The sequence below is a fragment of the Cavia porcellus genome, unplaced genomic scaffold, assembly GCF_034190915.1.
Source record: "Cavia porcellus strain 051 isolate PalLab524CR breed Dunkin Hartley unplaced genomic scaffold, mCavPor4.1 scaffold_37, whole genome shotgun sequence".
Classification (NCBI taxonomy): Eukaryota; Metazoa; Chordata; class Mammalia; order Rodentia; family Caviidae; genus Cavia; species Cavia porcellus.
In genome coordinates, this window is record NW_026947520.1 from 9,652,918 (window position 1) to 9,674,995 (window position 22,078).

The 22,078-nt window shown below is 39.7% G+C and overlaps 2 protein-coding genes across 6 annotated transcripts in view; both read left to right on the top strand.

Moving 5' to 3' along the window:
- LOC100718831 (F-box only protein 21-like) lies at window positions 1-4,751 on the top strand. The gene is given in 3 exon segments (XM_013145447.3): window positions 1-1,958; window positions 1,960-2,336; window positions 2,339-4,751. Coding segments are annotated over 3 exon segments (1,896 nt in total). The 5' UTR covers window positions 1-1,863; the 3' UTR covers window positions 3,763-4,751.
- Window positions 1-22,078, top strand: part of LOC111753267 (zinc finger protein 709-like) — a 60,090-nt gene that overhangs the window by 12,850 nt on the left and 25,162 nt on the right. For 3 of the 5 annotated variants that reach the window (XM_063243256.1, XM_063243259.1, XM_063243258.1), the window contains exons 3-5: window positions 5,945-6,035; window positions 21,375-21,501; window positions 21,702-21,762. In XM_063243256.1, the coding sequence (XP_063099326.1) occupies window positions 5,945-6,035; window positions 21,375-21,501; window positions 21,702-21,762 (279 nt within the window). Of the gene's footprint in view, window positions 1-5,944; window positions 6,036-7,127; window positions 7,204-21,374; window positions 21,502-21,701; window positions 21,763-22,078 lie in introns of those variants that run through there. The other 2 variants (XM_023562232.2, XM_063243260.1) reach the window with 2 other exon arrangements.

Consider the following 22,078-nt stretch of genomic DNA (forward strand, 5'->3'; position numbering starts at 1 on the left):
CAGAAATCCTCCTTGACTGCAGAGAGCACTGCTGTGCCCAGAGGCTGGACTTGCCCCTTTACATGACCTGCCTGGACCTTTCTGATGCTACATACATACATGGCTGCTTTCTAGCCTGTTGAGGACTGGCCCCCATGAGGTCAAGGTGGAGGCAGCCCAGGCAATGATCTCAGTCTTTTCTTCAAACCCTTCCCAGGCTTCTGAAAGCCAGGAGGGAAAACAAGGGAAGAGTATAAGCTCTCCTTGCTTCCTGGGCTTCATTGTCTCACTAGGCACAGGATTACCACATATTTCTCTTTCCTCTGGAATGTGCTCAGCTCTGGATCCTTGGAATTAGGTGAGGATATACCCCAGAAGGGCCTCCTGGTTAGTCGAAGGTAAGTGATTCCTTTCATGAAGTAGAAGTCTTCTGGCAAGAGGTCTATTGGGGAATAGTGAGTAGATGGAGAAATTTTCTAACTTTTATTTGTGAAGGAACCTAGGGTTTTGTGTATGCCAGGCACATACCGTGCCATTGAGCTACTCGCAGGCCCTAAGAGATCTAATTCAGATATTTCAGCCACAGCCAGATTTAGGAGACTACAGATCTGCCTCTAAGCACCCTCTTCATGGGGTCTCATTTCTCCAGGCCTGCTAGCTACATTGTGCCCTCGTACTTCGCTAGTGAGTGTATTGAGCTAGAATGTGTGTGTTTCAGGAATCAATCACATTTGTAGATGTGATTGTGGTGTTTAGCCCAGAAGAATGGTATTTTGCGATTCATCTGAAAGAATTATATACAGAGATATGCTGAAAATCTACAGGGGCTTCATGAATAAGGCTGTCTCATTGCTTCCTCTACACATGCTGGAGGCCACCATGAATTCCAGTAACTGTGCAGGAATGGGAAACCGAGAGATGAAAAGACAGATGAGGGCAGTCCTGGGACATACAAGAGCCCAGTATCTTCCCCATGGATATGGTAGTCTGTCCACTACTTTTTTTTTTTTTTTTAACTATATTTTTTAAAATTTTATTTTAAAGAGAATAGGACCCAACAAAACAAAACAGAATAAAGCTAATCAAAGCAAAACAGTGAAAGTGGCACAGAACTTCAAAACAGGATAATAGGAAATCAACAATGGCTACCATAATGTATTTTGCTATCTTCACAGTAATCAGACATATCAAGATCAAACACAACAAAACAATAAAACCAATCAAAATGTACATTGAATAAAAACAAAATAGTAAAGTGGAACAACACAAAATAACATTACTGCACACTGTTATCTTCAAAATAGTTGCTCATGTTACCAGATACAGGAATAAAATTAAATAGTAAAATGGAACAAAACATTGGATTTCAAGAACAAGACAGGAGGAAATCCCCTGCAGTGGACACAGTGCACACTGCATCCTCCAGGTAGATGCCCAGACCACCAGCCGAGGCCTGCAGAGTCAATCAGACAATACAAGCATTGAGCTATTCCCTTTCCCTCAGCTGCTGTCATCTCCTCCTGAGTCCCCCAAACCAGCCTGCTTCATGGGAAAGTGTGGTTTCTGTTCTGGCGGAGGCTTTTACCCATCAGCTTGGCAGAGCCTGCTTCACAGGAAGGTTTGGTTTATCTTCTGGTTGAGGTTTTTATCCATCAGCATGACAGGGCTTCACACGAAGGCCTGTTGACTACTCTTTGTCCTTCCAAAATTAAAAACTGAGCTTCTAAAGTGTAACTCAGAGTCAAGCGCTGGATTCTGGATAGTTGTGGTGTTCTCTGTATCCCATTGAATCTAGTCCTAGTGGAAGAGCTTTACTGTGTCCATCAGAATTCAGGGACAACTGGTGGGCGGGGCCAAGCGGGCGCCCCACCGCAGTGCGCGCGCATGCGCCGTGGCGGCAACGGTGGCGGCGGCCTGAGGTACGCGGACAAGATGGTGGTGCTGGTACTGGTGGAGGAGGCCGCGACCGAGGCGGCGGGCCAGCCGCCTCGTCAGCCTGCCGGGCGAGGTGCTGGAGTACATCCTGTGCAGCGGCTCACTGACGGCCGCCGACCTCGGCCGCGTCTCCAGCGCCTGCCGGCGGCTGCGCAAGGTGTGCCAGAGCAGCAGGAAGGTGTGGAAGGAGCAGTTCCGGGTGAGGTGGCCCTCCCTTATGAAACACTACAGCCCCACCGACTACGTCAATGGGTTGGAGGAATATAAAGTTCTACAGAAAGCTGGGTTAGAAGCCCGCAGGATTGTAGCCTCGTTCTCAAAGAGGTTCTTTTCAGAGCACGTTCCCTGTAATGGCTTCAGTGACATTGAAAACCTTGAGGGACCAGAGATATTTTTTGAGGATGAGCTGGTGTGTATCCTAAACATGGAAGAAAAGCTCTGTCCTGGAAATACTATGCAAAAAAAATTCTTTACTACGTACGGCAACAGAAAATTCTGAATAATCTCAAGGCTTTTCTTCAGCAGCCTGATGATTATGAATCCTATCTGGAAGGAGCTGTCTATATCGATCAGAACTGCAACCCTCTCTCTGACATCAGCATCAAAGACATCCAGGCCCAGATTGACAACATCGTGGAGCTTGTTTGCAAAACTCTCCAAGGCATGAACAGTTGCCACCCCAGTTTGGCCTTCAAGGCAGGTGAATCCTCCATGATAATGGAAATAGAACTCCAGAGTCAGGTGCTGGATGCCATGAACTATGTTCTTTATGAGCAGCTGAAGTTCAAGGGGAATCGGATGGATTACTATAATGCTCTGAATTTATATATGCACCAGGTTTTGATCCGCAGAACAGGAATCCCAATCAGTATGTCACTGCTGTATTTGACGATTGCTCGGCAGCTGGGAGTCCCACTGGAGCCTGTCAACTTCCCGAGTCACTTTTTGCTGAGGTGGTGCCAAGGCGCAGAAGGGGCAACTCTGGACGTCTTCCACTACATCTACATCGATGCTTTTGGGAAAGGCAAACAGCTGACGGTGAAAGAGTGTGAGTACTTAATCGGCCAGCATGTGACCGCAACGCTGTACGGGGTGGTCAACGTGAAGAAGGTGTTGCAGCGGATGGTGGGAAACCTGCTAAGCCTGGGGAAGCGGGAAGGCATCGACCAGTCATACCAGCTCCTGAGAGACTCCTTGGATCTGTACCTGGCGATGTACCCGGACCAGGTGCAGCTTCTGCTCCTCCAAGCCAGACTCTACTTCCACCTGGGAATCTGGCCGGAGAAGTCTTTCTGTCTTGTTGTGAAGGTGCTTGACATCCTCTAGCACATCCAAACCCTCGAACCTGGGCAGCACAGGGCGGTGGGCTACTTGGTGCAGCACACGCTTGAGCACATTGAGTGTAAAAAGGAGGAGGTATTCGTGGAGGCTAAGCTGCGCTCTGATGAGAAGCACAGGGATGTCTGCTACTCCATCGGGCTCATAATGAAGCATAAGAGGTATGGCTATAACTGTGTGATCTACGGCTGGGACCACACCTGCATGATGGGTCACGAGTGGATCCGGAACATGAACGTGCACAGCCTGCCTCACGGCCACCATCAGCCTTTCTACAATGTGCTGGTGGAGGATGGTTCTTGTAGATACGCAGCCCAAGAAAACTTGGAATATAATGTGGAGCCTCAAGAAATCTCGCACCCGGATGTCGGACGGTATTTCTCAGAGTTTACAGGCACTCACTACATCCCAAATGCTGAGCTAGAAATTCGGTATCCAGAAGATCTGGAGTTTGTCTATGAAACGGTGCAGAATATTTACAGTGCAAAGAAAGAGAACATAGACGAGTAAAGTCTAGTAGAGGACATTGTACCTTTGCTGCTGCTGCTATCTTCCAAGAGAACAGGATTCCAGAAGGAAATGTGTCCGCGCTCCCTCTGGATTCACGCCACCAGGAAAGCCACCTCACGGTCGTGCTGGTTGCCTCCTCCTAAGTTTAAATGACGTGTGCTCTCCTCCAGCTGCAAAGACAATGTTGCTCTCCGCCTACACTAGTGAATTCACTTGAAAGGCACTGTGTTCAGTGGCATGGCTTGTATGCTTGTTCTGTGGTGACAGTTTGTGACATTCTGTCTTCATGAGGTCTCACACTCAATGCTGTGTTCTTTTTACCCACTTCATCCATCCTTACATCTGTCTCCACTTGTCTCAGAACATGTCACTTGCTGGACAGATGGGCTTATCCATTTGCAATAATTCCTCTCTGATTTCTCTATAGGACGCGTGCAGTCCTCAGTCAGGATTGTTTGTCTTTTTACCCTGAATTTAGTTGCGTATTCAGAGGTAAAGTTGTACACTAACTCAGCAGCATCTTGCGGATGGAGACATTAACAAACTAATGGTAATTCGAATCTTTAGAATTTATTTTTTTGCTAATACGTGAAACACAGATTTCAAGTGTTTTATCTTTTTTTTATTTAAATTGAGAGAATGGCAGTTTTCCCTTCCATATTCCTCTCTTGGATGTGTGCACATTTCTACAAATCATGAGCTTTCTATTTTACTACATGAGATTCTTTGAGAAAATGCATAATAATGGCCTTTATGAGTGGACTTTCCCACATTTACTGTTCCTTTCCTGAAATGACTACTTTTTTTTTTAATTTTAAAAGTCTGCTCCTGTGTCACGAGTAGTTCTAAGTCAGTGATGGCTTCTGTTTTGTAGACTCCCAAGTCCCATGTTGAAATATTTGCTGTTAGAAATCATGCTTTCTGGTCTCCAAAGGCCAAAAAAATAGGGTTTTGTTTTTCTAATCAAAATAAAAACAGAAGCTAATGAAGAGGTTCCATGCCCCTTGTCATTCCCTAGAGTCACCTTCAGACCCTTCTGAATGGCGGGGTAGAGTGAAAGAAACGTCTTTATGTCCAGAGCGCTGGACTCTTGGGCAAGGAGGTATGCATGTAGCCTGGCTTCTCAAGCCACAGTGCCCTGAAGGCACCAGGACAGCTGTGTCTGTGCCCACGGGGGAGTCTGATGGCCTCCGGACCCCTGGCTCCTCCAGCAGTCAGGCGGGAAGCTGCCGAGCCTTTGTGCAGCTCTGGAACTCCCACTACTCCGGCCTGCCAGTCCTCAAGCTGGCTGTCTTGTAATTACCCAGTAGAAGCCAACTTTGGGATTAGGAACTAGTTACCTTGCAGTCTGCATTTAAAACACTCACAGTCGCTCTAGTGAATCAGGCTTCAGGGGACTGCGATCCAGCCTCCCCTCCCGGCCGCCTGTCATTGCATGCAGTATTCCCACACCATGCTGAATGGCTGCTGCTTGTCTATCCTTTGGAAACCAAGGATGACCAAGGTTTGAGGAAGTCACCTGAGACCACTTAATAGCAAATGAAGGTCATTAGGCAATTATTAGAGACAGAGATTCGGCAGCCAGCTCCTTCTGGCTCTAATTAGCTCCCATCCAGTGTCCATGTTGTTTATCATTCAAATCCAAAATCAGGTAACTTGAATTTGCATTTGATAATGTGACCACTCACGACACCTAGCCTGCCTGAGGTTGTGGGGATTTTACACTACTCTCATTTAAAGTTAAAAATTAGATAATATGGGATTAACATTGAGATGCATTACTAAGAAACTGTGGAGCATGCTGAGAGTTACAATTGTTGGTTTTCTGGTTTGATTTCCTTTTTTCTTAGAATAACATCAAAGCCAAGAACAATGGTTTTACCTTTACTGACCCAGCTGTAAATATGTATTTAGACTGACTGTTTTTAAATGTGTTTCTTCATGAATGCTTCATTTGGCTCCAGGAAGCCTGTATCACCTGTGTCAGTTGGTATTTGGGCACTTTATATTTTTGTAAAAACGTGTTTTGGATCCTGTACTCCAATAAATCATGTTTCTTTAAAAAAAAAAAAAAAAAAAAAAGAATTCAGGCAGTTGTTCCCATATCCAGGGTCCCTAAAGACCTGAGAACGTGGGCCCTGTCGTGGTGGGCACATACCATGTGTCTTTTTCCTCCGAACAGATCAACTGTGCAAACCCAGCAGTTTCCCATTTGTAGCAAAGAGAAGAGCTGTGGACCATCAAGAGAGAAGTCATCCAAGGACTCTGGTCAGGTGAGTTCCAGGAAGACAGGTGAGCACTGACAGGCTGAAAAAGCCTCAGACTCAGCAACTGTTTATAGGGAAACATTTTTTCAGTGCCCTTGACCAAGAAGACTGAGCTCCCTTTATAAGTCCCACCTTTCCACATTTGCTGCTAATATGGAAATGAGCTAGACCAACGCCACTTTAGGTTTCAGACATTTTAGCTATAAAAAGATTGTAAGATTCTGTTCTTGCAATTGTTTTTTCAAAAATAACCTTGCAGGCCAAACCGTGAAACCTCACGCTTGCTTCGCCCTGAGTTGTTGTAAGATGATTAGTTACACCACCTTCCACCTCTGATGGAAAGCAACCATTCTGCCAGCTAGACTCCAAGATAACATATCCTTGGCCTTTATGCCAGGAACTGAAACTGTATAAACACTCAATTGTCCCTTGGGGTTGATGTCCCAGTAGCTTGCTAGATGCTGTCTGCTGGCTGTTAAAGCTTGTTTGTAACTGCTCTCTGCCTCTGTGAGTGATTTCTTGCATTTGCCTCTGCTGTAACATTGATTTTGGTTTTGATTTTGGTTTGGTTTTTTGAGATAGGGTCTCATTATATAGTGAAGGAGGGCCTGGCAATCACTTGGTCACCCAGGCTCACCTTGAATTTGCAGCAGTTCTGCGTCAGCCCCTAGATCAACTGCTAGGATCATAGGCATGTATCACTCAGCTCCTCTTTGCTTCTTATGTCTTAATGCTGTACTGTGATTTCATGAATATATTTGTCTTGTCTCTCTTTATATGTAATATTTTCATGTGTATATTTTATCTAGCCCCTCCCTACTCTACGTTCTTGCTAGTATTTTCCTTCCCTGTCAACCTTCATCTAATCATATCGCAACAAATCATTTACTATAATTTCCATCCTTTGTTCTTATAATTTAAGAACTTCCTTCACAAATCAAAACCTTAATATTTTGCTTTACTCTCTGATATATTCCTCTACTTTGCAATTTCTTACATTTGTGATAAGTGCTTGAAAACATTTTACATGTGCCTTGCTTACTTTTTTTGGTAATATCTATCCTGTAATTCTCTGTGCCTTTGTTCTTTTCATTTCAGAACCACAGTTTTAACCTCGAGTCAATTCCAAGCCAATATATTTTTTGCAGAGATTCCATCCATTGGCATGAAAAACGTAAGATTCACAAGGGATTATTCCCATTCCTGTATAATAGGAAAAATCTGGGGTTGCTGTTGGTTACAAAAACTACACAAGAATTAAGAGAGATTTGTAGCAAATGGTGCTTAGCAAGGAGAAAGTGATTTTTTTTTTTATACCTGTACCAGGGATTGAACTCACAACCACACGCTTGCAAGGCACGCACCTATGCCGCTGAGCTAGCCACCAGCCCCAAGAAAGTGGTTTCTTAAGAGACAGTCTGTGACTGTTGTGAACTGGTGGAAAACTCTAAATGTTAAGTCAAGGCTTGTATCTTGGGGCTAGAGTTTAGCCCAGTGGCCAAGCACTTGCATAGCATATGCCTGGTGTGGAGGTTCTAGCCCCAGTAATTAAAAAATAAAAAACATAGTATAGCTTCACATCCTCCTCACAAGTACCCATTTTCATAAATTAATTTCAGCTACTGAGCATTTGTAATTTAAATTGGCTTTAACTCAGAAGAGTTTTCCAAGGAACCCCGTGAAAGAGCAGTCATTGTGGCAGATTCCACCTTGTTCAATGAAAGGGATCTTTGGGTAAAAATGATATTCAATGAAATGGTGAAAGTTTCAGATACAGTAATGTCCTTTGTCTAAATACAGGTGATGCAGAGAATATCACTGGATATAATAAAGCCTGAACAACTCCAGTTTAGAGAAAAACTACATATACAACAAACTGGGGAAGCCATTTGGTAGCATGAAATCATTTTGTCAGTACGGGAAGTTCATGCTGCAGAGGCTCCTGTGAAAAATAAGAGCAGAAAATCCTTATTTCATGATGCTCTAATCAGGCCTGAAAACATCCACAGCATGAATAAAAATTGCATGCAACCAGCGTGAAATGTGCTTTCACTACATTGTTAGCTTATGAGGCACAAAAAACACACACCACAGAGAAGTTCTGAGAGGGCCAGGAGTGCGGGCAAGCCTTCACTATTCCTCCGGTCTGTGGCAGCACCTAAGGGCTACATTGAAGAGAAGCCCTTTGAATGCAGCAACGGCAAAAAAGCATTTAAGGAATGCTCACTGTGCACCCACATCAGGGTGCAAGAGGCCCTTCCATACCATGCACCTGAATGTGCACAAGAGAACCCACACTGGGGAGAAGCTGTACAAGTGTAGGACCTGGGGGCAGATCTGGAGTCACCTCTCCACCCTGAAGGGTCACATGTGAACTCACTCTGGGGGAAAGCCTATGGTTGTCAGGAATGCAGGTGGGCCTTTGGCATGTCTTCACACCTCATCATCCACCTGAGAGCCCATGTGGTAGTGAGCCCCTGTCTGTGCAGTCAGTGTGAACAGAGCCTTCAGGCACAGTCCATCACTTGCTGCACAAGTGGACCCACACCTGTGAGACAGCCAGGTGGCTTGCGTTAGTTGGTGTCATATTCTCCACTGAGCTCTTGGCTGGTTGACTTGTGGTCTGTACAGATGTAAACATCGTGGGCTGCCATTGTCTGTTAACTACTTGTCGACCTGCACCTTTTGTTTCCATGTACAGTCCAATCCATGAATATGCAGGTTCCATATCTGTGGATTGAACCAATTTTATATTGAAAATATCAAAGGTTGCATCTGTACTGAACACTTACTTTTCTTCTTGTCATTATTTCCTAAATAATTATAGTATAACAACTATTTACATAGAATTTACATTGTATTAGGTGTTAGTCACCTAGAGAAAGCAAGATGTCCATAAATGAAATGCCAGTTCTTTTTCCATTTTACTAAGGGACTTGTGCATCCTCAGATTATCATAACTGTGCAGTTGGATATGTTTAACAGATGTATACTTATATATTACTAATACCCTTTTCCAGGTTTAGAATATTTTCTTTCTAGAAAGTTGTGTGTTACATGGTGATTTCTTAATTGCCTTTTGTTGTTGGTTTCAAATTTAATTACAAAGTGAGAAGAGTATGTAGTTTTGGTATTACTGAATTTTAAGTATTTATTGGCCTACTTGCTACTTGCGAGACAAAATTACCCCTTCCTTAAAAAAAATCTATTTTTTTCTTTGTTTAGCTTGATAATGTGCACTATTAAAAACCCTCCATCTCCCACCAGGAAGCCCTTTGCACAGTCCTGGCCAGGATAAGTATTATAAGATACTGATTCTGGGAAAGAACATTGCACAGGTGTGCTAGGATAAGCACAGCTGAAGGCCAGGGTATAATGGGTATCTCATGGTGAGCACTGCTATGTGTAGCAAACTTATTTTTAGCACATTCACAGAAGATTTAATTTGATAACATGATTTAGCTGAGTTCAGTGACAGAAAAACAGAAGGATTGCAGCTTTATTGAACACAATGTCTGTGATTAAGATTTTTGCTTTTTATCAGTAGCTTATTCTCCTTAGTTGCCATGAATAGCCCATGGTCAGAATATGCTGAAATTTAAAAATTCCATTCTCTTTATGGACATTTGAGTTCTTTACATATTTTGCTGTTATGAAAAAAGTGTGAATATTTTTGGACAAGTCTTGTTGTGGAAATATGTATTCCTTTAGTATAAATCTAAAGTCAGATTTCTGTAGATACTGCAAAATAGTCCTCCAATGGATTGAAACAATTTATTCATCTGTAATCTGTGAATGAAAATTTCATTTGATTCCCATTCTTGCAACATGGTACTGTCAGTTTAATTTCAACTATCAGTGGGAAGGTAGTAGTTTCTCAGTTGCATGGTTTTGGTGTGTAATGATATGGCAATGGATTGTTGCCACAATTTTTTCCATCAATTGTCTACTCCTGCTAAGAGGCAGGGTTCATTTCCCCAGCCTTTGAAAATAAACTTGATCACATGACCTTAATCAGTCAATGGAATAATGACAAACATGATGTAACACAGGCTGGAAAAATACACACTGTTGTTTGACACTGTGATGGATTTACTAATGGTCAACTTGTAACACCCAACTGAACTGAATCAGAGCTGTAGAAGGTCCAGCTAAGGATTGTTGCCAGCAACATGAAAACTGGAGGGGAAGATAGTATTCTGTTGATTCTCTTAGAGAAGCTTGTCACATTAGTTGTCACTCACCTGTTCTCATTGTTGGAGAGGCTTGGGTCTTCCTTGTCACTGAGGATAGCTGTGGTTCTCTTCATGGTAGCTCTGGTCCATACCTTGAACGTTGCTTCCTGGCTCCAGTGCAGATCTCTCAGCCTGCTGATACAGATCCTTCATCCCACTGGTGCAGACTTTCTAGCTTCCACCGCCGACCATTGAAGCTTCCCATTGTAGATCCTTGATACAGATTTAATGAGACATTGTCTTGGGTTGTTGGTCTCCAACTGGAATTGTGGAGGACAGTGCCATGTGCTCTGGGCTTCCAGCTAGACTCCTGCAGGACATTGCTGTGGGGTCCAGGCCCTCTTTTTAGATATTTGTATTTGATGCAAAATTATTTTTACATAATCTCTTGTTCAATAGTAAATCATGAATTTATAAATATAATTAGATGATAATTTTACTATTTAATGTCAAACTTTAAAAAACAGTTAAATAAGCAGCTTTTAAAATACATGTAACAAAACATTTCATTAAAGTACCACCAATAATCAGTGAAACAGACCAATATTGGAAAAAATGAACAGGATAGGAAGTAATAAAAAAATGAATAATAACAAAACACTAAGTGAAAATGAGAAATAATTGTAAGAATAAAAGATATCTCAACTTTGAGAATGTCTCAGTGTGACCTAGACTGTCCTTGAACTTTTGATCCTTTGACATCAGCCTCCTGAAGGCTGGGATTTCAGATGCCTGCCACTGCACCTGTGCAATCAAGGCTGTTTAGCAAAATACAAAATACAAAACAGAATTATTGATTAAGGAAATTTAGGCAATGAATAAATTCTTAGGAATATGTAAAATTTCAAATTTAGTACTAGAGGTAGGATACTAGAGAATCAAATATATTAGCAAGCAAATTTCCTCCTTAAATTCATTTCCCTTTGGGTTTATAAATGATTCTCTGAAACTTTCAAGAAGTGGATGAAGATGTGATCTGTTCATTTACCAAGTTCCCATGAAGAATGTATTGTTTATGCATTGTCAGTAATGAAATTGAAAAATAATGATAAAATGTTTAATGATTATGAAGGCATATGGCTGTAAACCAGAAGAAAAGTAAAAAAATTCTGCAACTCATTTCATTAGATTAACGCAGTCATTACATTAAAACAGATAACATGGCTGGAGATTTAGCTTAGCAGCATAAGTGCCTGCCTTGCAAGCAGGCAGTCATGAGTTCAATCCCTGGTACTGATAAAAACAAACAAACAAACAAAAAACAGGTAACCTGTTTATAAGAAATGGCAATTATGTGTCCATTTCACTTATGCATGCAGATTTTCAAATCTGGGATAAAATATTACTGAGTAAAACACAATGGTATGTTAGAAAATAGCTCTTTATCTTGGCATGTTGTTAAGTGGTAGCGTAGGTCTCTTCCTCATATGGTGCTGTAGGTAAAATCTGCAGGAGCACTCGCACTCACAGAAAAAGTGAAAAAAAGAGAACTACAATATCATAATTGTGATTGTTCATCTTATTTTCAGTAAGTTTCAGCATCAGAAACCTATGAAACTCATCACATAAATTAGTAATAAAAACAACCTCACCTGATAATTTAAATCTTACATTAATACATTCTTCTTTTTTCTTTTTTAATTTTACAGAGAATAAAGCCAAGCAAAATAAAAGACTAGAGCTAATCAAAACAAAACAATAAATGTGATACAGGACTTCAGAACAAGATAATAGGGAATCAGTAATGGCTACCATAATGCCTTTTGTTTTCTTCAGAGTAGATAAGTACCATCAGACATAATAAAATCAAACAAAACAGAAAAGCAATGAAAGCAATACAGGACTTCAAAAAAAGATAATAGGAAATCAATAAATACATTTTCTAAAACTCCATTTCTGTTAATTACATCATAAAGTCTTCTAAGGAAGAAAAATCATGCAATAAGCTTAATAACTAGATAACATATACCATGAAAGCAGCACATGAGACGCTGGATTGAGTGGAGCCTCTAATTCTAGTTTTTTGAGGAACCTCGACACTAATTTCCATAGTGGTTTTACCAGTCTGCAAGCCCATCAACAATGCAGAAGAGTTCCTTTTTCCCTCACAGTCCTCTTAGCAGGTGTTATATATTGACTTCTTGATGTTAGCTATTCTTTCTAGAGTGAGATGAAATCTCAATGCTGTTTTAATTTTTACTTTTTGGATGACATTGATGTTCATATATTTATTTGCCATTTGAATTTCTGCATCTGAGAATTGTATATTCATCACAGATGTGCATTTTTGGATTGGATCTTTGAATTGGGGAGCCTGATTTTTTTCTAATTCTTTATATGTTCTAGATAGAAATCCCTTGTCAGAATGACAGTTGGCAAAAATCTTTTCCCAATTCTTAGGTTTTCTTTTCATTGTTGGTGATTTCTTCAGATGTGCAAAAACTTTTTAATAAGATGAGATCCCATTTGTTGATTATCTGAAGTACTTCCTTTGCAGTTTGGTTTTTTGTTTATGAACTTTGCCTACCCCTGTGACTGAGATTTTTACCTGCTTTGTCTTGCAGTAAGTTTAGTGTTTATATCTTAATGTTTAGATCTTGGATCCATTTTGACTTTAGTTTAGTGCATGGTGATAGGCATGGGTCTAGTTTCAGTCTTCTGAATGTGAAAAGCCAATTTTCCCACCACTATTTATTAAAGAGGCTATCTTACTTCCAGTGAACATGTTTGGCCCCTTTGTCAAAGGTAAGGTGGCTGAGTGTGTTTGTAGTTGTGGTTGTATCTTCTCATCTATTCCGTTGATTGTCAGGTCTGTTTATTTGCCAGTACCATGCGGATTTTCTGGATTTAAGTTCTCATTTTTTTATTGAATGTATTTGATTTTTTTTCTTTCCTCTTTTTGATAAGGTTGGCTAGCAGTTTATCAATGATACATATTCTTTCAAAGAGTCAACTCTTTGATTCATCAATTCTTCGTATTATTTTTTATTCTCAATTGTATTATATTTTGCCAAGATAAAGAGCTATTTTCTAACACACCATTGTGTTTTACTCAGTAATATTTTATCTTGGATTCAAAAATATGCATGCATAAGTGAAGTGGGCACATAATTACCTTTTCTTGTCAACGTGTTACCTGTTTTAATGTAATGATTGCATCAGTGTAATGAAATGAGTTACAAATTTTTTTTACTTTTCTTCTGTTCCCATGCTTGGGAAATTTTCCGCTGTTACTTCTACAATAGGTTTTTAATGTCATTTTTGTTGACTCCTTTTCAATTTACACCTGTCAATCTCATATTATTTTCCTTTGCATCTTCTTAGAGCTCTTGTATTGTTATTTCATGTTCCCTTGTTATTTTTTAGCATCCCATTTGTTTATTTTTGTTTTGCTTTTTCCTTGTTATTTTTAAGAAATCTTTCCTTTCATGTTCAGTAGCCTTGATTCTGTCTTCAAGGTCTAACAATCTATCTTTACCTCCCTTAAGCTGGCTTTCAGTGCAATTTTTAATTTCTTGAGTATCTGTTTGAATCTGTTTCATGAATTCTAATCATTTCCAGTTTTGTTCATTGAAGGTTTCCATTATTTTCCTGTGCTCTTCTTTTTTTTTTTTTTTTCTTTCTTTCTTTCTTTTCTTTCTTTCTTTTTTTTTTTTTTTTTTTTTTTGTCTATGTCTTCTCTAGCTATGCCAGTCAATTCTTTCATTATGGAAGCCATTTCTTTTTTTACCTGAGAGATTATGTCTAATCTGATTTCCTCTGTAGCTTCATGGATTTGTTTCTTTACGTCAGTTGCTATCTTTTGAGAAATTTCAAGTTCTTCCAATTTATTGTGTGTCTGTCTCCTGTACTTGTTCTGGCAGGGTTGGAGGTCTGAAATGGCATTTTGGTTTTTTTTGTTTTGTCATTTTCTTCTGTGGTTTGTATTTTGGTCTTTTCAGCTTTGCTAGCTTCCACCTGTACCTCGTGTGCACAGTCTTCGTTGTCCTGCGTGTGGCTGGTTTGTTCCCAGTCACCAGTCCTGGTTGCAGGGCAGCATCACTGGCACAGTTGCAGGCCTGCTGCGTTCTCCTGGGGGGAGGGTGATGTCACTGGCATGGTTGTAGGCGCACCATGGTCCCTTCCATGGAGATTGGGGTCAGTGGCCTGGTTGCAGGCCTGTTTCAGTCCCTTCAGTGAAGGGTGGAGTCCAATTTCCAGACATTTCTATTGGGAATGGCACTTTTACCTAGATATTGTGATGTAGTTCTGCATCAAAAAAGGGCCTGTATAGTCCTGAGTGTTTCATAATAATCCCTCTGTTAGAAGCATAAGAGGCTTCCAGAATTGTGCTGTTCTTTTCTTTATACACTTTACACACTAAGATACTCATGGGTGCATTGTGCCCCATGGAAGCGAATGCAAGTGGATTCTGTGAGGTGAAGTTTGTGACTTGCAGCCAGTTAGTTTGCAGTGCTTGGGTATTGATTATGTACAGGAAAATCAGCTTTGGTGCCTCACTGGAGTGTCTGCCTCTCTGCATTATAGCTTAGTAGAGTAAACCTTCTGTGAATGCCAGTTGTACCTGTAATGTTCCATGTAACTTTGCATCATAGAAATGGCCTGTAGAGATGTGTGTGTTCACTTATAACAACTCTATATTATAAGCATAGTAACTATAACTCTATATTATAAGCATAACAACTCTATATTATAAGCCTAATAAGCATAAACTGACTTTCCAGAATGGATTTGCTGCTAACTGATGTTTGAACACTAAGGTATTTACTGATCCATTGTGTCCCATTTAAGTGGATGCCGGTGTATGATTAGGTGTGATTTGTGTCTGCAACCAACAGGAGCTGTCAGTACTTCGGTATGAATAATCTACCGGGAATGACCTGTAGAGTACTCGGTGAAGTGTCTGCCAGTCTGCGTTAGAGTTTTGTAAATGCAAGTCTTAGAAATAAATACTATGAGTGGCAGATTAGCCTAGAAATTTTAGTGCAGCTCTGCAGCATAAAAAGGGCCTGGGGAATTTTGAGTGTTTCACTAATAACCACTCTGCTGCAAGCATAACTGTATTTCCAGAGTGGTTCTACTCTTTTCAGTGATGTTTAACTCTAAGATATCTATTGTTTCATGTATCTCATAGAAGTCTTGGAAGTAGATGTCCTGAGGTGTGGTTCATAATTGGAACCAGGTGGAGCTATCAGTGTTTTTGTATGAACTATATACAGAGAATGCATTGTCACTGTCCTTTGGTGTGTTTGCCTATGTACATTAGACCTTTGAAGAACACAAGTTTCAGAAACTTCCATTGTAAATGGCACACTAGAGTACCTATTTCCATGTAGCATGCAGCAAAGAATGGGTGTGGAGTATTCTGAGGTTTTCAGACCATAGCTGTGTTACAAGCCTGAGTTACTTTGCAGAATGGATCTGCTGTTTTCACTGTAATTTGCACACTAATATAGTCATCATTTCATAGTGCCCTATAAAGGTGAATGGAAGGCAGTAAATAGTGGCGCAGTGTGTAAATGCAACCAGCTAGAGTTTGCAACATTTGAGTATAAACTCACCAAAGTGAGTGCAGCAGGGGTGTGCTCACCGGAGTGTTGGGCTAATCTGCATTGCGTACTTCCAGAGCACATCACTTTGAGGCCTCTGTTGCGCATTGCAGTGTGGCCTACAAGTAGTATTCAGTTCTGTGTCAAAGAAATGGCCTGGAGAGTTTTGAATGTTTCTCTAGTTACATTTCTATGTTAGAAACCTTACTGGCTTTCCAGAATTTTCTGCAGTTTGCACACTGATATATTCATTGATTCACAGTGCCCCATAGAAATGAATGGAAGAAAATAAATATTGGTTTAATTTTTAACTCCAACCACCTAGTCTTTGAAGTGCTTGAGTATAAACTCTGTAAAGGCATACAGCATGGCTGAATTCACAGAAGTCTCTGGCCATCTGCAGTACTGATTTGTAGTGTGCATTTCTCTTAGGCCTCTGTTGTGTATGGAAGTTCGGTATAGAGAGTGCTGTGCAGCTTTGTGGGGAATAAATGACCTGGCGAGCTCAGTGTTTCACTAATTACAATTTTGTGTTATGTGGTCTGTTTTGGAGAACATTCCATTCAAAACAGAAGAATGTGCATTTCAAAGTTGTGCGGTGAAACACTATATAGACATCTACTAAATCTAAATACTTACAAGTTTAGTTCAGTTCTGATATTTCTTTGTTGATAATTTTGTGTATTTGATATATCTATTCATTGAGGAAGGGTTTTAAATCCCCCATTACAATTGTGTTAGTGCTTACTTAATATTTTATGTCCCATAATGGTTGTTTTTTGTTTGCTTGTTTGTTTTGGTACCAGGGATCGAACTCACAACCTTGTGCTTGCCAGGGCAGGTGCTTACACCCCTAAGCTAAATCCCCAGCCCAATAATTGTTTTATTTAGTTGTGTGTTTTTATATTCGGTGCATATGTATTTATGACTTATCTCTTCTTGTTGGAGTCTTCCCTTAATCTTAGCACTTATGATCTGTTTCAGCTTTAAGTTCATATTGTCTGTAAATAGAATAGCTACCTCTGCTTTTTGTATAATTTTGTGGCATAGAATATTGTTTTCCATTCTTTGATGTTGAGTATATGAATCTATTTGAGTAAAATATGTTTATTGAATGCAGCATATGGTTGGATCTTGTTTCTTGATCCATTCTGCTAATCTGTTTCTTCTAGTGGTGAAATGAAATGGTTTTTTCACTGAAGGTTAAAACTGACATGTGTTGGCTTATTCTTGTCATATTATTGTCTGCTGTTGATTCTTTGTTTTTGCCTTTTTAAATTGTTTTTCCTGTCTACTGGCTTCTTTCTGTTGGCATTAGTAGAATTGTGTACCTTGTTATCTGTCTCTAGAATAGCTTTCAGCATACATTGTAAAGCTGGTTTGGTGGTCACAAATTTTTTTAGTTGCTCTTGTCATTTAGGTATCTTATTTCACCACTGACTCTGAAAGACAGTTTTGCAGAGTACGTCAGTCTGCTCTGGAAATTATTTTTTTCAGGACTTTGGAGTACTTCACTCTGAGCTCTCCTTGACTTAAGAGTTTGTGTTAAGAAGTCTGGTGTAATTCTGATGGGCTTTCTTTCATAAGCGATTTGTGAATTTTCTCTAAAACTTTTTAATATTCTGTTCTCATGCTGGATTTCTGGAATCTTGGGTATTCTATGCCTTGATGTAGATTCATTTTGGTCATGGTTAGTTGGAGTTTATATACCTCATGTATCTATATGTCAAATTCTTTTTCCATGATTGGGAAGTTTTCTGCCATTACTTTTAGCAACCATTTTTTACATCACTTGTGCTGTCTCCTGCTTTTGCAATGACTCCCAGCCATCTTGTGTTATTCTTTTTTGCATCATCTTGTAGCTGTTGGATTGGTTTCTCATAATCTCTTAAGAGATCTTTTTCTTTTTGTGATCTTTAGCTGCAATCCTGTCTTCTAATTTTGAAATTCTTCACTTTCATTCATGCAGTTTTGTAAACTTTCAATGGAATTTTCAATTTCCTGGTTATTTGTTTGAATGTGTGATAGATTCCATATCTCCTAGATTGGGCATTAATGAATGTCATACCTTTTGTAATCAGTTGTTCTCCCTTCCTTCTGTGACAACACTGTGACTCTCTGGAGTCATAACCATATCACTATAGCGCAGTACCAAAGGACTAGGTGCCAAGCTAAATAGATAGCAACATCTCATCCTTAATAAAATGGGAGATTAGGATCTTGGGACAGACACAAAAACTAAGAAACTCCTACGTAGAGAAGAAACCTTTGAAAAACAGAGATTTCCTAGAAAGGCCCAGGTACTAGTGCTAAAGCAGCCTACTATAGGAAATTTACAAATATCAATAAGAAAAAATAAAATAAAATAATTGAAAATGACAAGATGTGGAAGGAAAACCCAGTCCTAGAGATCTAACTCACCTAGGGATAGATTAAGGTCCAGTGAGGTAGAGAAAAATGGTGGCCGTCCATCTGAAATTTCTGAAATGATAAAAGCAGAAGTAAAAAATAGAGACTATAGAGAATAACATCAGAAATAAACTCCCAAGTTTAAAAAAAAAGAGATAATGATCATAATGAAGGACCTACTCAACAAGTCTACAGTAGACAGATATAAAAAACAGAAAGTGGTTAGGAAAATGATGGATAAAATTTTAGAGCAGAGGCCTGATATTTCAGAATGGTTCTGATGTTTGCACTGAGATTTGAAGCTAATGTATTCTTAGCTTCAAACACACCTAAGAAATGAATAGGAAAATGAATAGGAGTTCAGTTTGTAACTGTAATCAGCTAGAGTGAAAAGTGCTTGGATACAAACTCAGTAAAATCAAGGAAGCATGGCTGAACTCAGGGGACTATCTCATGTCTACATGATGTATTTGCAGAGTGCACCAAATTCCATCCTGCATGACAGTTTGGCCTAAGAAGTTCTGTGCAACTCTGTGGATAGAAATGGCTTGGAGAATTCTTAGTGTGTCACTAATAACAATCTTATGTTAGAAGCCTCACTGAATCAAACACACACATATATGTGTGTTTGATCATTTAGGAGGCAGTGACCTTTGAGGATGTGGCTGTGTGCTTCACCATGGAAGAGTGGGCTTTGTTATACCCTTCACACCTTCTGCTGTTTGCATTGCAGTTTGAACACTAATATATTTATTGCTTGATAGTGCTCCACAGAAATGAATGAAAGGATATAAACAGTGGTGCAGTTTATAATTGGTATAAGCTACAACTTGAGGCGTTTAGATATAAACTCACCAAAGGGAATACACAAGGTCTGAACTCGCAGGAGTGCCTGGCTCTGCATTACTGTTTCTCACACTGCACAGCTACGAGGCTTTTAGTGTTTGTGGCAGTTTGCCCTATGAAGTGTTGTACAGCTGTGTGGAAAACAGCCCTCCTGAAACATTCTGAGTGTTTCACTAATAAAAGCTACTTAGCAGCCTAACTGATTTTTAAGAATTTTTCTGCTGTTTGCTTTGAAGTTTGAATACTAATTTACACAATACTTTATAATGCCTCAGAGAAATGAAAGGAAGAAAATGAGTAATGTTGTAGTTTGTAATGCAACCAGATAGTACTCACAGTACCTGGGTATAAACCCACTAAAGGGAATGCAGCAGGGATAAACACATAAAAGTCCCTGGCTCTCTGCATCACTGATTGTTGCATACACCTGTCTATGGCCTCTACTATGCCAGGAACTTTTGGTCTAAAGTGCTGTGTAGTCTATGCCACTGAATTAGCCTGGAATGTTTTGAGTATTTTACTGCTAAGCAACTATATTAAAAACACACCTGTCTTTTGAGAATTGTTCTGCTGTTTGCACTGAACTTTAATATATTCAGTTTCTCATTGAGATCTGTAGAAATGACTGAAGGCAATGAATAGTTGTGCATTTGGTAACTTTACCAGATAGATCTCCAACTTCTGCATATATACTCAACAAGGAGAACACAGCAGGGCTGAACACAGCAGTGAATGGATCTCTGCATTAACAATTTCTAGAGTGTTCTTCTTTGAGGCTTCTATTGTGCATGGCAGTGGGACCTAGAGAGTGCTATTCAGCTCTGTGGCAAAAAAATGATCTGGAGAGTTCCGAGTGTCTCCATAAAAAAATCTATGTTAAAAAGCCTAACTGACTTTAAAGAATAGTTCTGCTGTTTTCCCTGAATTTGAAACACTGATGCATTCATTGCTTCAGGGTGCTCGATAGAAATGACTGGAGGGCTGGGGATTTAGCTCAGTGGCATAAACACTTAGCAAGTGTGAGGTCATGAGTTTGATCCCCAGGACCAAAAAAAAAAGGGAAGGAAATAAATAATGGTATAGTTAACTGTGAATCGATAATATTTCTCTTGACATTCATGTAGAATATGTATCGAGGACTATTCTTCTTAGAGAACTGCTTTTTTATCATCTGATCACTGTATTTATTGTTTACTTTGAGGTATAATTTGAATAATGTAAAATTAGTGTAGCTTCTGCTCAGTCAGTGGTAGACTGCTGTTTCCTGTTGCATGGGCTTCTATTTAATCTGTCTTCATCAGTGCCAGTATAATAACCACTCCTGTCCAGCATTAGATCCGTGACTCAGATGTCTGGACCTTGATCAGATCTGGTGTCTGTTCCCTTTTCTCTGGACAGTCTGATCTGTTCTGATGGACAATGCAGAGTTGGACCACTGCTTGTTAGGGGGTCTGTGAGTCTCCTGTGTGCAGATGTGCTGCTTTGATTAGTGCTGTCCAGTGTGTCTCTTGGACAGCAATGAGACATCTCATTTTTTTACATACAAATTCAGACATATAGGTATAAGTTAATGTGCACTTTCTTAGTGGAGATTTAGTATTTAAATATTTTGAAATTTTATTTTCAAAATTGCTGGTGAATTTAACAATAATAACAATGTAATATCTTTGGGTTTGTTGTTACTGCTGTTTTTGAGTCACACTATGCAATCCAGACCAGCCTTATACTCAATTATGTAGCTTAAGCTGGCCTCAAACTCACGATGATCCTCTTACCTCAGCCTCTCCAAATTCCTGGGGTTACAGATACGCACCACTATGTCCAGCAATGTAAACATCCTGGGAATATTAAAAAATTTCATCATTGGGCTTGGGACAGTGGAGAAATTCAGGTGATTGATAACCTATCTGATACAAACCTCTCTCGCCCCATGGATGACCACTATCCCACTTTCGTGACTTTTCCTAAGTTTACCGTGTGTATTTTTCTATACACAGTGTTATTTTAGTTTCCTCCCTTGGAATTTTCAGTAGGTGAATATTACAGAAATTGCCGAGACATACTTTAAGAGATTGTTTCTGTCTCACTATTGTTTACAGTGCTGAGATGTGAATGAAGGGCAAAGTGCCTTCTCACCCACTTCATTGGTCACGTGGTTCAGGACCTTACAGTGTTTTCTTTGGATTATATACATGCACTACCACACTTGGATATCAATTCAGCTTTTTATGAAAGGAGTTGATAGATCCCTGCCTGTGAGTCTCAGCATTGTTTTTCATCGCATATATGTGTGTTTGATCATTTAGGAGGCAGTGACCTTTGAGGATGTGGCTGTGTGCTTCACCATGGAAGAGTGGGCTTTGTTATACCCTTCACAAAAGAAGCTCTACAGAAATGTGATGAGGGAAACCTTTAGGAACATGGCTGCTGTAGGTAAGGGGGACATCTCTTTCTCATTTATCCAATGCGAAGATATTGTTTGTTGCTCATCAGTGCAGTTTAATTAAATAGAATGTGAAACATTTTAAAGAATATCTTCATCCTGGTTACTTTATATCATGAATCTAACAGGAATCTATTAATTTTTATGTAATAATATAGTGACTCCTTATATTTCTATGTCTACAATTTAGGAAAAGCCTGGAATAACTGGGAAGCTGAAGAAGAGTACAAAAATCACTGGAGAAATCTAAGGTAATTTGCAGTCATGTGAAAAAAGTATTAGTGTGTGAGCAGAAGCACGTCAGTCAAAAGAATGAGGTCATGTTCAACTTTATTTAATTTCACAAGTACTCTCCAAAGATGTATTCAGATTAAGTGTGTGTAATCTGACAACTGAATAAAGATTATTCCAATACGGGAAACTGAGTTACTACTGATACCATGCAACAAGTGACAGTATATGGCTTATAAGTATAAAAATTACTCTTTCATGATCAACATTAGGAATTGTACTTAGTTATTGTGTATATAAAAATAATCAGTTTTGAGTTTTAACAAGAACAAATCT